At 49.3% G+C, this 17095-nt stretch overlaps 1 protein-coding gene and 1 long non-coding RNA gene across 51 annotated transcripts in view; one reads left to right on the top strand and one right to left on the bottom strand.

Annotated features, from left to right (window-relative positions):
* Positions 1-12378, bottom strand: part of CELF4 (CUGBP Elav-like family member 4) — a 299094-nt gene extending 286716 nt beyond the window's left edge. For all 50 annotated transcript variants that reach the window (XM_058692264.1, XM_058692254.1, XM_058692255.1 and 47 more), the window contains exon 1: positions 11968-12378. In XM_058692264.1, coding sequence (XP_058548247.1) covers positions 11968-12253 — 286 coding nt within the window. In that variant the 5' untranslated portion in view covers positions 12254-12378. The remainder of the gene's footprint in view (positions 1-11967) is intronic.
* Positions 12379-12615: 237 nt separating this feature from the next.
* LOC131490175 (uncharacterized) lies at positions 12616-13402 on the top strand. The gene is made up of 2 exons (XR_009250978.1): positions 12616-13053; positions 13283-13402. It is a non-coding gene; the product is annotated as an uncharacterized LOC131490175 (long non-coding RNA).
* The last annotated feature ends 3693 nt before the right edge of the window (positions 13403-17095 follow it).

Raw genomic sequence — 17095 nt, 5'->3', positions numbered from 1 at the left:
AAACTTGCTCAACACAATGACAACAGAATGGACTCTAAAGTAAAATTGACTCTAAAATAAATCTAATAGTTTACTTATTGAAATAATTAAGACAAGTGTAAAGAAGGTCTTATTTTTCAATAAAAAAGATTTTTTTTATTGGGGAAAAAAATGATATGTGGACATAAGCCAGTACCTCTGTTCTGCTCTGTATCTCTCTCACTCTCGTGACCAACGTGACTGAGGTCCCAGCCTCCACTGGACCTGGGTGGCCCGTGGGCCAGTGGACGCCTAGTTGACGGGTCCTCCACCCAGGTCTACTTCATCAGGCACAGGGTTGAGTGTGCAGGCCTGTGTGTGTGTGTGTCCTGTGGGGGCATTTGCAAAAGTTGAGGGATAGAGTGATTTGGATTTGGACCTGTTACAGTCCTAAGTATGGAAAAGATTCTGGTGCCCAATGTATGGAATGAAGAATAAAACCCATACTAAACTTTAAACTAAGTATTTTGTTTTGAAATGGAGCAAACTTCACATTCATGTTGAAACTACAATACTTTCTGGATTTTCTGAGTCTCCTGTCTCATTTTGGGTGGCTGTTTTGCTGCTGCCCCAGGCCCAGGCCCAGGCCCAGTGAAGGGCCTGGCCCAGGGTCTCAAGCCGCCCACTGGAGCAGGGGGCTCCCATGCGCAAGAGGAGCGGCCCACCCTCACCCTGTGAGGTGCCAGGAGAGGGGCGAGGTACGGGTTTGCCCTGCAGCTCCTCCATGGGGAGCCTGGCAGTGACAGGAGCAGCCGCTTCCTCGTCAGGAGCCCCTCGCTGGAGAGCAGGAAGTTCTCCCTCTCGCCGTCAGATGGCAGGCAGCCGCTGGTGGAGAGGGGAGCATTCCCGCACTCACAGTAGGTAGGGGAAGGGTCTAGAGGAGGGGCCTGGCTTCTGGGCTCTTTGCTGTTCTTCTAGAGCTCCTTAGATCCAGGTCTTGGGTCCGGAAGGGATGCGGCACCGTGGACAGAGGACGAGCTCGGGCTCCGGGACCTGTCCTCATCATGCTCCCGCTGTGGCTGCACCCAGCCTGGGCCGTGTTGGAAACAAGTCTGGACATCTGGGTGCTGACCTGGGTGGTCTGGGGGCCGCGCCTCTGCTAGGAAAGCTGGGCCCTTAGCAATGGGGAGGAGCACAGAGACCAGCCAAAGCCCTTGGCCGGAGGGCTGGGTGTCAGAAGTCTGAGTGTGTCTATAGCCAGGGAAGGGGAGGCAGGTCAGAGGAGGATAGACGTGGCTTGTTGGCTGAGGCTCCAAATTCCCTATAGGAAGGGGTGTATCCAGTCCTTAGAACCTGCATCTCCCATTCCAGCCAAGGAAGCCACTTCCTCACCCTCCTTTACAGTCAAAGCCATCTTTTCAAGGTCCATCTCCTATCGTCTATCACGAACTAACCATGGGCCTGGCCTCTAAGGCAGGCTCCCTTCCAGCTGCCTCCACAGGCTCTGGGAACAGAGAAGAGGAATGATCCAAAAGCTTATTGGGCTTTCCCTGCCAGCCCTGTTCCCTTTCTTCCTCTCTCAGGAGGCCCCAGCCACTGGGATTTTCTCCTTTCCTCTCCTCCCTTCCAGATGTTGCCCAGGGCTGCCAAGGAAGATCAAGGACATCCCGAGATGGGGCTCTGGCAGGCAAGGGGATGAGGGGTCAGGGGCATACTTGAAGGGAATCCCAAGGCCAAGGATGCAATGGCTTCCCCCTTCCTTCCCACTCATTGTGACTGGAGGTGAGCTTTAGGGAGCAATGGCTTTCCAAAGTCCAGAACACCGTTGACCCCACCAGACTCTGAGTCCCTGGCTCTGCTGGTCCCAAGAACCCAATCTTGGTGACTGATTTGTTTGGATGCCTTTTTTCCTGGGAACTCGAAGTTGCATAGTGCACACTGACAACTCCCGGGGCCGGTATCCCACCACATAACTGGGGATATTGCTTCAGGCTCATGACACCCCTTGGAGATAGACTTCTTCACACAGCGGGTGCAAGGATGCTCTCTGTGCCTCATCCGGTGAGACAAAGCCAAGCCAAGTATTGATTTGACAGAAAGATATGGATATGTTGGGTGGATAATGGTTAGGGGATCCTATTTCTTTCTTTTCCTGTTCAGAGAACACCTCTCCTCCGCCTCACCCCGCTGGAAAGCAGAGGCCGGATGAGGGAGAGTGTTCTCATCGGTCACCCAGGGACACCTCCATTCCCCCTGGGCTCCTTCCAGGAGTTCAAGACCATGAAGCCTCTGGGAACAAGGTCCCCCTCTCCCACCATGGCAAGCACTACCAACATCCTCACCTCTCCGTATATTCTTAGAACCAGTCAATATGATTAATTTTACATGGGTATAATTTCCTGCTGCTGCCGCAGAGCCCTCCCAGCCTCACCCATCAGCAGTGACATGATACAGTTTCTGGTTATATTGGTCAACCAAGATATTGATATTATTAATAATGGATATCTATATGCTGACCTTTGTCCACACAACTGAATCACTCTGGGCTGGCTGTCACATTTCTTTAAGAGCTATTGATAAGCCCATTACTGGAAGGGCATGTACAATCTTAGGTGTGTGCTTTTCACTCACCTTCAAGCATCTCCTGTGAGAATCTACCCTTGTTAGATGAGCCGGTGTGGGTACGGCAATGAGTGCAAGAAAAAGTCTGCATGCATGTGCTTGTGCGATGAGTATATATATGTGTGCATGCACATGTGTGAATATGCACGTAAGTGTGTGTATGAATGTGTGTGTGAGTCTGTCTTGAACACTGGCCCTTTTAGAGCTGATCAAATAGTCAATTAGAGCATTATAGGGAGGTAGCAGAATCAGAGAGTTCCTACAAATACACTGTGATGTAGTGTTTGATCTTTGGATGCCTCTTGTCTCCTAGGACTTGCGCAGGAGGCTTGGCTTTATAAGGATATTATTAGGTTGATGCCTCATTCTCTCAATGTACCTGCCAGGCAAGAGGCAACACTCGCTGCAAGCAGTCTGGCCAGAACCAGCACGGGGAGGTGTGCTGAAGGCTTTGCTGCAGGCTTGACTTTAGGGGCATGCTGCTTCCAGCCTCAGTCTCTTTATCTGAGCAGTGGCAGCAATGGGTCAGGATCCACTTTCTTAAGGCAGAGAGAGGAGTCTGACTCAGTTCGGCCTCTCAACCTTCTGTGTTGAAACTCCTGATCAGAGGAATGCTTGACACACCTTGTTATTTATTACGCGTTGGGAGTGTGGCCCCTTGCCCATCAGAAGGGTTCTGTGGTAGAACGCATGGTTTGTGTGCTCATGTGTGTCACGACAGGCACACAGATCTCATTGCTACGTCTGTCTATGATTGCTGTTACTTCTACCTGCATGGACAGTGGTGTCAGGGACAGTGCCTCTATCAGATCAGTCTACAGTAATCTGTTCCTGTTTGGACTCTGACACGCTCACTTGTCAGGGGAGCCCCTCACATGCCCCTGTAAAGGGAAGCTGGCTAGCTAGAGAGATCTTTTGGATCCTCAGACATAGTGTATGAATAAACCAGACATGGATTAATTAGGTGTGACTGCATCATTAAATTAGAATAATGAACAAACAGCCACGTATGGCATTCAAATTTGCCTAGAACGACTCCAAGGGTTGCTTTCAAGTAAGTCACCTGTCAGTTTGTAGGTTTTGGGGACTCTGGAGAGTGAGGTTCCCATCCTATCTTGAGAAGTGAATTCTTTAGGCACCACCTACTCCAGGCAAGGACAATCCTTCAACGGGCACCCAGACTCCACAACCAAATCCAAACAATGGCTTGGTTCGATACAGCATCATCTATGCACGCTTCAGCTGCGAGCATTTCTCAGAGTGAAATACGACAGTAGCACAGGTGCTCAAGAGACAGGAGGGAGAAGTTAAGAGGTGTGAGCAGCGGATGTGAAATGCATCGATCCTGTAATATTTATGTGGATGTGCACATCGTCGCTTGTGCATGTGCACGCGCACGCGCTCACACACACGCACGCACACACACACACACACACACACACACACACACACACCTTTTGCATTTCCATGAATTCCTTTTTCTTCTGTTGACACTCCCCATTTCAGCCAGATAAATGTGAAGGTGAACCTAGTCTCAGTTGTGTAATTTTAGAAACAGCTGCAGAATGGCAGCCCCCTGCCCTCTGCAGACAACACCCCTCAAAATCCCTGTCCTAGGACACAGAGGCTGTGCAGCAAGAACCATTCATTTTAACAAAGAGGAAGAAGGCAACAGCTAAGAGGGAAGAAAATGGGAAGGAAACTCACTAGCCTCACTGGAGAGCCCTGGGATAGCCTAATTCACAGGGGGCTTTGTTAGTAAGATCTGTTAAGTATCTAGAAACCTTTGATCTGGAGCTGCTTTTAACAAAGGTGATAATTAATTAAAGCAGAGTGTTTGCAATAAAGTAACATTGCGGTCAGTTTATGCGCTGTCCAGAGCCGGCCTTCGGAAGTCTCTGTCAATTAAACTCTTGTTGGAGGCCAGCTCATTATCAATTTTTTTCCCTGAGCTTTGATCAATATTTTTGGCTGTTCTGTCCTCACAGAGCCAGAACTACGTCTGTCTCCATGAGGGCACCCATTTATTTACATCTTGCAGATGGCCACGTAGGATTTGTTCCTGAGCTGAGCTGCTGGGGATCGCTCAGTTTGAGAGCTTCGGTCAGCTAATGCTGGAGGGGAGATACAAGGGAGGATAAGAGAAACCAAATATGGAGCAAGTAAAAGGGGAGAAGGCCTGTGAGCATATGGTCTAGAAAACACCCCCTTCTACTTCCAAAGGGACTTGGAAAGGAGGACAGTTACCCTGGGGCTGCCCACCTGGCTTCCTAGTTGGTTCCTGCAAGGCTGAGTCTCAGGCTTTATACCCATCCAGGGGCTACTGGGAACAGGATGAGTAGGGACAAGGAAGCCCCTAGGGCAGGCACAACAACTCTGGAAATTCCTCTGTCATCATTTCTACCCTTATCATTGTCTTTTTGTCCTGGCATTTCGAACCGCACTCTATGTTGCCAGGTGGAACTTGGATTTTTCTCTTTAGGCCCCACCTTGCAGTTTGTAAGGATGTCTTAATGGCAAGGAGAAGAAGGAAAAGAGGGAGATGAAGACTGATAGCCAGAGGGTTACAACTAAGTTGGGGGGCTCTGTTCCCCTCCCCTAGGCTATTTAGGTAGGATTAGACGAGGATTAGACACTTTTTGTGATTCTTGGAGAGTCTGTGCATTTAAGAAGGCAAAGGTAGAGGTGATGAACTTGCTTCTCTAGTTGTGGAGACACCAAAAGGAAGGCGTCCTGGTCCCTGCCACACCCTCCTTGCATGGAGGGAAAATGCAGCACTCTGCTAGGAGGGGCTAGCTTGACTGCCTTGATCAAGTCCTGTGTGTGTGTGTGTGTGTGTGTGTGTGTGTGTGTGTGAACACTACAAGAGAAAAAAAAAGCAGTTGCCAGGGGGCAGCAGGTGACATAGGAAATACAGTGAGTGGAGGGAATTATCTCTGCAGAGAGCTGGGTTCTGTGGCTGGCTACTCAGATCACAGATAGAAGGTCATTTCTACAATGAGTCCATAGGTGAGCAGAAGCAGGCAAGCATCAGAAGGATGATGAGTCGGGGGGAGATGGAACCTTCTTTTAAACCTGGACTTTTGGGTGGGGATATGAGGCAGATAAACAAGAGCACACCACCACACTGGCACTTAGATCATGGATAAAATCCAAGCTAGGAGTTCCGAGGTGCAGCATGTATGTAAGCACAAGGACGGACGGTGTTGTTCTCTCCACCTTCTCTCCTTTTCTCCATCAACCATCTCCCTGATCACGCATACTGCCTTGCAAGATGAACCTACCCCTAACATCATTCCATTTGCATTTATCATCTTTTCCCTGGACGCACACACGCACACATACATACACACATGTAAACAGAAGTTCACACACACATGCTCACACCAACACCCACATGGGCTGTGGCATCTTCCCTCCCCCAACCCTCGGTGATCCACAGATGCACACAGATTTTCACACCCTCTAGCACTTCCCTCTGCATGTCACATGGGATTTCCCTTCCAAGTTCAGAAACATTGCGCTTCAGCCACTGTCAACCAGCACTCCCAGCTTCCGGCTGGCATCTGGGCCCTACGACTTTCAGTTTCCCTTTTGCTCTGCTAATGATTTTGGGCCTCATTTTCTATGACTTCTCCCTCTCTTCTATAGCCTGCCCTCTGCAAGTCCCCTTCGAAGAGATCCTTCCTGGGTCAGTTTGGAAACAGACTACCTTGTGATGATGTGAAAGGTGTGAGCTGTGCCACATTTCCCCCAAAAGCATCCGAGGCAAGTGAGACCAGCTGTTTTCTCAGTTAAGTATCTTCTCAGGCATCACTTAGAAGCCCCTCTCCCATCCTGGTATGTAAATAATAATAATGAGGATTATCATGCTAATAATAGTGAGAAGGATGGCCATAGTCAAGTCCCCGGAGTGTGGCATGATCACTGGGCATCAGGAGTGCCTCTGGAAACTAGCTCTTCGAAAACACACTCACAACTTTACAATATGCCTACATTTTGGGGGCACACATCTATGGCATACCTTTTTGTAATTGTGTTCCTCTGGGTTGTTTTCAAGCTGTGACTTTACTCAAGAAAAGCCTTTCTTTTTGTTTTCTTTTGTTTTGTGTTTGAGAAGCCACAAACATTCAGCCAACTGGAACAGGTGGAGAGAGTGGAAGTAAGCCAAGGGGGTTCTTTCAACCCAATCTAGAATTCCCATTAAAGCTGAGGGGGGAAAAGAGTGTTAACATCTCCCTGTTGAATTGAAGTGGAATCTAGGCCAGCCCTGACTCCCATATGTGTGGGATGCGCTTAGTCATGCTTGTACATGGATACATATACGTGCACATGTGCATATTATCTGTGCGTTGATTCTGAAGAAGTCTCTTCAAAAGATAAATAAAATTATGTAAAGCAGCAAATAACCACCAGTCTCTTCAATAAATCAAATATTTCCCAATAATGTTTTTCTTTGCTCCTAAATAGAATACTTACAAACATCTGGGATTTGAGATTTTTTTATGGGGGCTGTTACTTTGGTTTACTTTAGTTTTGCAATGATTACTATTGCTTATTTTCTTTAGTGAAATTTTTTTTAATGTTTTTCTTATCTCATTTTCCATACCTCTTTCTCACAAGGCAAATCTTTCTTTTAAAAACTATAGGTGTGTGCCCAGTCATTCTATGAGTGTCTTTCCCGGGACAGACTGAATTTTTATTTTTCAAAGTAAATTTTTTTTAAAAGTTCATCTGAATTGAGCTGATGCCCATGCTGATACTTCAGCTTCACTGTCTCTTAGACTCATTTGAAAACAGAAATCAGATAGAGCCTCACTGGCTTTAATTCACCTACCTAAGGAAAAAAACAAGGAGCCCTCCCGGCTAAAGTCAAGCGGTGGAAACTTGATGTTCTGAAAATGGCTACATCTTAAATGAAAATATAAGGCACAGTTTTATGAAGATAGTCAAGAATCACCAAAACAATCATGACACTTGCTATTTCCCTTTCTCCCAGCTGCACCCCAAATCAAGGGGCTTCAGGTACTTCCTTGTCAGGTACCGCTGAAATGAGAGGTTGTGTATCGGGTGATGAGTATATTTTTAAATGAAATACTCTCCAGAGCTCAGTCCACAGAAGGTTCTATTACTCTGTCCCCACCATCCCTCTGGATGTAGTGTGAAAGTATGAGGGGCTGAAGTCCCTGCAGCTGTGGATCCTGGGTTGGGAGCACCCTGGGGCTGGCAGTAGACTAGGTTTTCCTCCACGCAGTAGGGGGAAATCTCAATGCAGAGTGGTTACCCAGGCACAGATTTGTTCTGACTGGTTAACAAGAGGGACTGTGATATGGACTTGGCTGTTTAGATTAAAATGCATCGCAGGCTCTGGGAACAAGCACACATCAGTAGTAAAGGCTGTTTAAACCTTTGGGGACAGCCTTATGTTTAGATTACATTAATTCATAAATATTATACTAAATACCACTTAAATTGGACTTAAATGACTTCAAAGATAATGCATTATAATATGGCTATCCAGAGAGCACTAGTCTTTATGTCTCCCAGTAACTCAGTCTTTGCTGCCTTCTATCCTGCTAGATAAGACCAAAGTTATGAATGGATTGCTGGCTTGTTCATGTGTGATCCACCGACTGCGTATGTGTGTGTGTTAGCAGGCATGGGAATGCGTGTGTATGTATTTTCAATCACTGCTGTTTGTTCTCCAGGAAATAAAAAGAAGAAAAGAGAAATAAATGTAAAGTGAGAGAAGGAAAGAATTAGACTAGTGGGTGACCTCTTCCCTTCCCCAAGGGAGAAAAATTCTATAGGAAGGGGCCAAATTGGTCCTCAGCTCACTTGTGCTGCTATCTGGGGAGTTTGCCTGTCTCCTCTTTAATCAATAGTACAATGTCTTTCTCTTTGGAGCCTAGAAAAAACAATCTTTCTCAAAGTGCTTCTAATGGGGGCAGAAAAGAAGACACTGAGTTAGCCGGGAGAGTTTGCATTGAACTAGGTTTTCTTCTTTGGGTGTTATTTCTTTGAATTGTAATTCTGGGCTTTTTTTCTTCCTTTCTCTCTCTGCCTAGCACCCAGATCTTCCCCACCCCTGCCCAAGTGTTTTCTAGTCTCCAGGGGGTGGATTTACCTTTACAGTAATTACCCCAGTCCACAACTGCTATTTGCTGCCTCCCCAGCCCAACAGCCTTTCTCTGATACGGCTGGGTTTGCTCCACAACACCCACCCACTCCCTCCTCCACAGACTCCCAATTTGACTGGAGTAATTGCCTTTTAAGGTTCACTCTACGCATGGCAGGTATTCCATTAACCCTTAGAACTCCTTCCTTCTTTAGTTACCTGAAATGGCAGGTGGCAAACAAATGGATACCCAGCTAAAATCTCATGCATTTAATTTAATTTTTACTTATTTTTCTCTTCTTTCTTTCTTTTTCTCTTCTTTTTTCTTTCTTTCTTTTTCTTTGCCAGTAACATGCATATGCCATCCACACTGGAGGCCAGTATCCTGTCATGTCTCTCAATTTTATACCAATATGATTCATTAGAAGTTAAAAATTCAAGAAGGGGAAAGAAAGAGCCACAAATATGCCCCGAAACCAGGCTTAACAAAGGCATGTTTCTATCCTTAGCCTCATGTTGTCAATTTAGAGTTAGGGAAAATCTAGAAGCCAAATGCAGCCCTCATTCTTCAAGCCTCATCATGCTTTTTGACTTAACAGTAATTAATCACCAATGGCAAGCGAGTAATTTTTTAAGGTGGCCAGAGGCTTATTTTATCAGGATTAGCTAATAAATCAGGCTGTATCTCTGAAGGAGGAGTTCAAACTCTTCTAGGACTGAATAAACCAGACCTCAGAGAATGCTTCATTTATTCAGCTCTCCTGGAGCTTCCAGGCACTGTTAGAGACATTGTGGCCCAACCCTGCCTGTAAAAATCCAAGGGACAGAGAGGCAGGAAGTTTCATAGGGAAAAATATATATGCTTAGGCTATGAAGGGTGGGCTGCGACAATGAGACACCAAGCATGCCGGAGCCAACGGGCCTGCCTGCCACTGACTGAGCCAGTTTAGGGGAAGAATTATTTAGAAAAAGAAGTTTTGCTTGTCCTAGAAATCCTGGCCAGATATGTGTATATAGTATATATATGATACATATGATAAAGCTATAATATAACCTTCTCTGGCTTCCTGATGCAAATGATGATAATTCTACTTCTTTGCTATAGTACAAGGGAGTCCAAATAACATCAAGAACATAGTGATGATACCAGCAAGGGATCGTGAGAAGAAACCAAGGAATATTGTTAAAGTTTATCTTCCTTTGAAATAAAGAAGTAAATAAAGTGCTCCAAACCCGGATCTCTTAAGAAGCTCAGCTCTTCACAACTGTCTTTTGCCTCTGGTGGGTTCTAAATTTTTTTTTAACTTTAAAAATTTAAATCATCACAAGAACTGATCATTAAGATGGGCAAAGGATTTCCCTATTTATGCTTTTTAAATTTTCATTATTACTATTTTTAAATCTGGGGACATATTAGAATGACAAAGATTTGATACAAACCTTGATTAGCTTCTAGGGAGCTTGATTGGAAAGGGAAAAACTATAAAGATACGGTTGACTTGAGGTGGGGGGAAGGAAAGAAATATTATTTCAAAGACTGCCTCCCCATTTCACCTTTCCAGTCTCTCTTCTGATCAGACAGACATTTTCTCCATATTGGATAAAGGTTGGTTTGTCTCTCCATTACAGCCCCCACCCTCACCCCACCCCAGCAAACCCAGTATATTTCCATTCTGCTGTGTTTTTGTGCTACTCAACATGCCATTAACTTTAAGATTTACTCCTCAGCAGGCAAGCTGGAAGATGCTAAAGCCAATAAAAACTGCTCTCTGGGACTCCAACTATGAAGAGTTTGGAGCTCTGCTTAGTATTCGGATGAAGGGAGGGCTGGAGGAGGGAGGGAGGTTGTGATAGTGAAAACCACTGCTGCTTAGAGAGCCAGACAGCTCTGCGCTCTGCACCTAATGTGCCGGAGGATCAGCTCTGTTCATAGCCCATTTGTGGCCAAGGATGAGGCTGCTCTCTGTGTGTGGGTGGGTGTGCGTGTGCGTGTGTGTGTTTTCATCTTTAAAACCACCAGCTCTAACACAGCATCTTCAGTGGCTCTCCACACTACTGTTTATTAAAAACGGAACGTCCATACACATCCCTTACAACTTCCTTAGCTCGGTGCTCCTTCCCTGCCTGACGATCAATCTCTCTCAGAAAGCATTTAACTTGCCCACACAGCTCCATCCCGGATTAATCCCCACTGCACATCCTATACATTACTGTTAGGGAGCGGAGCACTGGGCTAATTTCGTCACCCACCAGCCACCCACACACGTTCTACAACTGAACACGTTTGGGGATCTGCCTTAAAGATAATAAAACAAGGAGAAAACAGGCAGGCTGCAGACATTTCTCATGACCACTTTCCTAAAAAGTTGCTGGGTTTTAATTCTTTGATTATTCTGTCTCCCCCTCCCCCAAGCACTCACTAGCAATGATTGCTTCAAGGGAGAGAAATAATGTACTATAAGCTCTCTGCATGGTGAGTTTGGGATAATTTAGGCTACACCCTTCAAAATGCATATCTTGCACACACAGATTTTTCCCCCAAAGCTCCGCTTTCCTGAGAAGGGGATCATTCAAGCTTCCCTGACCCCCCACTCCACCCAGGGGATGGCTGGTTCCTTGATAATTCTTGCCTTAGGTTTTGTCCCTCCTTCCTTCAAACATCAAACACCCCCTCCCCCACCACTCACACCACAACCGGATTATTGAGGCACATAGCTCGACAGGGAGAGTTTACTGTTAAATTGATAGCGAAATAAAAATATCTCTCTGAATTTGTCACCTCTCTTCTTTTTAGACGGCTGCGCTCCTGCTACTCTGGCCCGGAGCGGAGAAGGAGGAGACCATCTCTTAATATTTTCAGCACCACGGCGATGGACAGCACCCTCGGTCCCTGGCCCGCTGAGCGCCCGCCAGTCTGCTCAGCGTCCCGGGCTCGGCCGGTGCAGCTGTCCCCGTCCCAGTCTTTCAAGTCGCTGCACCCAAAAATCCAAGCCCCGCTTCCCCTCGATCCTCTCTTTCTCTCCATATTCTGCTTCCGCTGCTCTCCCCACCGCACCGCTTCTATCAGCTCCTCGCCCAAAATCCAGCCTTGCCCCAGCGAACAGCTCCCCACGCACCCCAGTCCTGGTCTCCGCTGCCCGAGCGCCTCCCTCCTCGGCGTCCGCCCGAGGCTCCCTCTCGCGCCGTCTCCCGCTCGTCCGTCGCCGGCCGGCCGGCCGGCCCGCCCGCTCCTTCTCCCCGGCAAAGTTGGGAGGGAAAGGTGCACTCACCTTTGTGCATGCCTGTGAACCTGTCCTTCAGAACCGTAAGCTCGTAGATCTTGCCGAACTCCTCGAAGAGGGGCTTGAGGTCCTTCTCATCCAGGTTGCGGGGGATCTGCCCAATGAACAGCTTGATGGCATCGTGGTCCTTCATGGGAATGGTCGACGGGTTCCCCGGGCTGTGGCTTAATCCGTTCATGTGCCCGGCGCTGCCCGGGCTGCTGCCGAGCCCGTTGGTACTGAGGCTCGCGTTGTCAGCCTGTCCGTTTGCTAACGTGGCCATCTTTATATACATAGAGAAAATCTTCTTTCCTTTTATTCTTTCTCGCTCGCACTCTCTCTCGCTCTTCTCCCTCGCAAGCTCGCTCGCGCTCACACACGCACACGCATACACACACTCGGGTTCTCTCCCCCTCGGTTTCTCTACACCTCGCTCTCCTCTCGCTCTCTGCTCTCTCTCTTTCTCCTCTCTTCTCTCGCTCGCTCGCGCTCGCGCTCTCTCTCTCCTCTCCCCGCTCTCTCTCTCCCTCCCTCTCTCCTCTCTCTCCCTCTCTCTCTTTCTCTCTCTCTCTTTTGCGGTCTGATCTTTTTCTTTTCTTTTTTTTCTTTCTTTTTCTTTTCTTTTTTTTTTCTTTTTCTCTTTTTTTTCTTTTTCTTTCTTTCTTTTTTTTTTTTTTTTTTTTTTTACATTGAACAGACAGGATCTCTGTCCTTTCCGTTTAAACAGGCTGGACCGGTTCAAGTTCCGAGTCAGACCAGGGGTGGGGGCGGCGAGTGAGCGCGCGCGGAGGAGGGGGGACGCGGGGCCCGGAGAGGGAGAGACGCGGGGGGGCTCCCGCGCGGCGGCGGGCGGCGGCCGGGAGCAGGACGGCGTGGGGCGGCGCCGGCCCCGCCGCGCCTCCCCCGTCGGCGGCCCCGGCGAGCGGCGGTGGTACAGTCCGAGACAGCCCCCGGCTATAAATAGCGCCAGGCGCATGGCTCTTCGGGAGGCGCTGAGATTCCGGGCCCGGCGGCCGCGGGGAGCGGGTGCCCGTTAGGAACGGGGCTGCTGGCCTCCTCTTTGCCTTTTGGGGGTTCTTTTTGTAATAGCAGCAGGTGCAACTTTTTGTATTTTTAAAACATTGATTTTCATTTTCGTGTGGGTATGTAGGGGGGCGTTATCCACCGAGCTGCGCTCTATTAGGGCGCCAGGCGGGCGAAGCAAAGGCAGGGATGGCGGGCGGGGCGGCGGCGAAGGCGGCGGCGGAGGTGGAATGGGCGCTTTTTTCTCCCATCTGGTTCCCTTTATTTATTTATTTATTTATTTATTTATTTATTTATTTAGACTAGAAAAAGCGAGTCGGCTTGGAGGGAGTCCGCCCAGCGATCCGAGTGCGCATTGATCAGTGTCGAGAGAAAAAAAGCTACATAAATATATATTATGTGGATAAATCTGTAGACAAGAGCTCTCTCGCGCGCGCTCTCTTTCTCTCCGTGTCTCCCTGCTTTTTTCCTCCTCGAATCCCCAACCTGCCAGAGCAGCCCCAAATCTTCGCCCTCCCGCACGGCATCTGCCGCCACCCGAGCCACCTGGGAGGTCGGAACTGGGGGAGCAGTTGGGCCTCGCTGGGGGGGACGGGGCGTAGAGATCCGGGGCCCGATCCTCGTCCCAGCCCGCCTGCGAAGGCTGGAGGTGGGTGTTTCGGTCCCGGACGGCCTCCCCCGCCCGGAAGCGCGGCGGCTGGTCCGGCAAGCGGCTGGCGGGAGGAAGGTAGGAGCCGGGCGTCTCGGCCGGCTCGCCCGCCGTGGAAGGAGGCAGGGATCTGGGTGCCGTGCCGGGTCGCTGAGCCAGCGCGAGGGACCGGCTTGATTTGGCCCTCGTCTGCGTTACCGGTTCAAATTGAAATTTTTTCCTTAATTCACCATCAAAGAAATAAAGCCCCCGAATCGCTATCCGAACTGCGGCCGGACCCAGACTCGCGCGGCGTGCGCTGCCCCCGCGGGCTTCGTTGGCGGCGCCTCCCTCTCCAGAAGTGCGAGGCTCGGAGTCGCGTCTGCGGGCTGGAGCCAAGGGTCCGGCCGCCCAGCCCGACTTTGCCGGGTTCCCCACCAGGCCCGCGGGGGCCAGAGCCTCGGCCGCGCAGGAGAGGGAGTGGCCGGCGCGGGAGCCGGGTCCAAGCAGCCCCGCCTCTGGGGGCGAATGCTGGTGGTGAACTTGGGTTGGGAGAGCAGATTTTCATTTTAATGATATTTACCTGCCCCGCATCCTCTCCCACATTTGCTTTTCCAGGGCAGCCTCTTCTCCATGGCTTCAGAAGCCGGGCAAATTAAAATAACGCGCCTGCTCCCCTGCGAGTTGCAGGGGCAAAGCTGCCGGCCTGACTCTGGCCGGACCCCCACCGGCCCCCTTCGGGTGTCCTGGGTTTCTCTTTTCTTACCCTCGGATTACATGATGTTATTAGACAATATGTTTACAATTTTATTTAAAGAAATGAGACCCCAGCTGCCTGAATACCGAGACCAAGCCCGTTTGGTACAACCACAACGCCGAGCTCTCCAGCGCCAGGAGGAGGCCTGAGGAGGCCCCGAGGTTCGCAGCCCCAGGCCCCAAGCCCACCTGGGACACCTCTCCCTGAGGATCCAGGGCGAGTGACCAAACAGCAAGTACAATTCTGAGAGCTGTGGAACTTCATCCTTTCATTTTAAGATTCTTCTGTCTTTTCTTGATGGAATCGTGTGTAAGTATAGTTGATTCATAACTCGGTTCTGGGCTTACATTATCCAGTGTTATAGGACGGCCTAAGAATCGCCCGAGTTGATGGAATCGAACAGAAACTCACACATAGGGCCTCTCTGCAAGGTAGCTGTGTGCGTGGTGTGCCTATGAAGTGCTGTCATAAGGTGGCATGTCCCCAGTAGGCACACAGAGGGTTTGAGCTGGTGGCTTGGAGGTGTGTGCCTGTGTCTTATCAGGACTGTGTGTGAGTGCTTGTGTGGGTGCAGTGTGGCTGTGCACATAGACCGTTTGTATCCACACTCTGGCTGTGTGTGTGTGTGTGTGCGCGCGTGCGCACGCACGCGTGCACCAGTCTGAGACCCCCCTCCTCCCCTTCCCCTCAGGACACATCAGCAGAGGCCAGTATCTTTGTCCGAAATATCTCCTCTAACATCATCTTGTGGTGCTTACCTCCCAGGATATCACAATGGAGTGGGATGTATTTTATGCCATAACGGGAGTTTAGGAGAGTAATTCCTGCTTGAGGTCTCTCTCTCTCTCTCTCTCTCTCCCTGCCTGCGACCTCCTTAAAGCAAAGCTAGGTCTGGGGGAAGAGAAGGAAGTGAGCTGGGGTGGGGGTGGGGGCTGGGAAAGAAGGCGCCAGCACAGGGGAGGGCAGCTGTGGTTTATCTTCCACTTCTTCCTGCCCCCACCCCAGCCCTGCCCAGGTCCAAGTAAATTATTCACAGGTGTTTCATTATTCATCTTATTATTAATAATAATAGCCAATACATAAATAAAAGCAGTCCCTGGGCAGGAGTGAGTGGGAGAGTGGAGTTGTTAATGGAAGGGGGCATCTGGTTATTTCAGATACCTGCAAAAATACTGCCATAAGGTATAGCATCAACTCCCTCCAGGACTGCATCTGTGCCCCCTGCACCACAGCCCCCTCTCCCTGTCTCTCTCCACATGTGGACCCAAAGCTGTGGAGAGCTCCTTCTTCCCTAGGGAAGGTACCTCATGCTCCCCTGTCTCCCCACCTGAGGATGGCTTATTTTGGATTTGGACTGTCTCCCCTTAGGGGGTAACACATTCCTCACCTCTCAGCTCTCTGGCACCTATGTGGTAAAATGCCCTACCTCTCCCCACACTGCTGGGACAGAAGCCACCAGGACACCAGGCCCCATATAACTGAGCTACCTTGTATTAACAGCGGCAGAAACAGCTTCTGCCAAGGCATAGATCTCTTAAAGGCACAGAGCTGGATCTCTTAGGCTCCCACTGTTTTGGCACAGCAGAGTACTGGGGATAAAACAACACGGACAGGTGTCTCAAACTAATGTAATAAAGGAGCAGGACCCCAAAGAAAATAGTAAGGAATGTGGCTAGGTTGGCTCTCTGGTATCCTTGCCCTTGATATTCTAGAAAGACTTGAGCTAATTTTTTTTTTTAACCTTAGAACATCAAAGAGAAATGTAACTAGGGAAAGATGGGGGCAAAGTATTACTCACTGTGACATTTAAACAGATTTAAAACTTTTTCTTCAAGTGCCACTTCATGGCCACAATTATTCCATCCACTGAGAGAGAGAGAGAAGGCCGGCAAATGGAAAAGGGAGTTGGGAACAACTGCTTCTCATTTTCTCTCTGTGTTTGGGGTTTACATTTTGTTGCTGATTCATCTTTAGGGATGTCAGGAAGCCCTGTGTGGTGGGGATCTTGGCTCAGACGGTGTAGTTTTGCAGGCCTTACCATTGCCTCCCGCTCCTCACTTCCCTTTGCTCCTCCCCCTCAAGGGAGGAGGAAACCCTCTTTGTGTTCAGCTTCCCTTCAGTGGAGCCACCATCACTCTCCTCTCTCTGGCACCCACTGAACCACATTCTGCAGCCCTGGCCGTGGCCACACGCCCTGAGACCTGCTTTGGCTCTCCTGCCTATGAGTCTTCTCTCTCCATCTAGATTGGGAACTGGTGGAAGGCAGGAGCCCAGTAATCTGGCCCCTCTTCACCCTCTGCAACCCCTCTTGACAGGCATGAGCACACAGTAGGTGCTCAGAATGGAATTTCTAGATACCTATGGATAATCTGACTTGGAGGAGGGGGTGATGCTGTATTCATTCATCTAGGTCCTAAGGATGGGGAGCTGCAGGGGCCCAGGCAGACTCTCTTCCAGAAGAAGTTCAAAGCCAGGGATGAGAACAATCCATCTAGAATCCACATAGCAGTTTAGCCTCCCTGGGCTGCAGAGCTTGGCTTGGAGACATCACCACACAGTCATTCTTGCATTCACGGAATGCTTCCAGTCTCCCCCTGGAAGCAGCAGAGAAAGGACAGGACTGGGAAGAACCCACTGTCTAGTTAGAGACACCAAAGCTGTACCAAGTGAAAAGCCCCAGAACACCAAATGGCAACAGATGGTTAAATGTCTTCCAGGCCTGAGGAGTT

The sequence above is a fragment of the Neofelis nebulosa genome, chromosome 11, assembly GCF_028018385.1.
Source record: "Neofelis nebulosa isolate mNeoNeb1 chromosome 11, mNeoNeb1.pri, whole genome shotgun sequence".
Lineage (NCBI taxonomy): Eukaryota > Metazoa > Chordata > Mammalia > Carnivora > Felidae > Neofelis > Neofelis nebulosa.
This window is presented reverse-complemented; position numbering and strand designations above follow the sequence as displayed.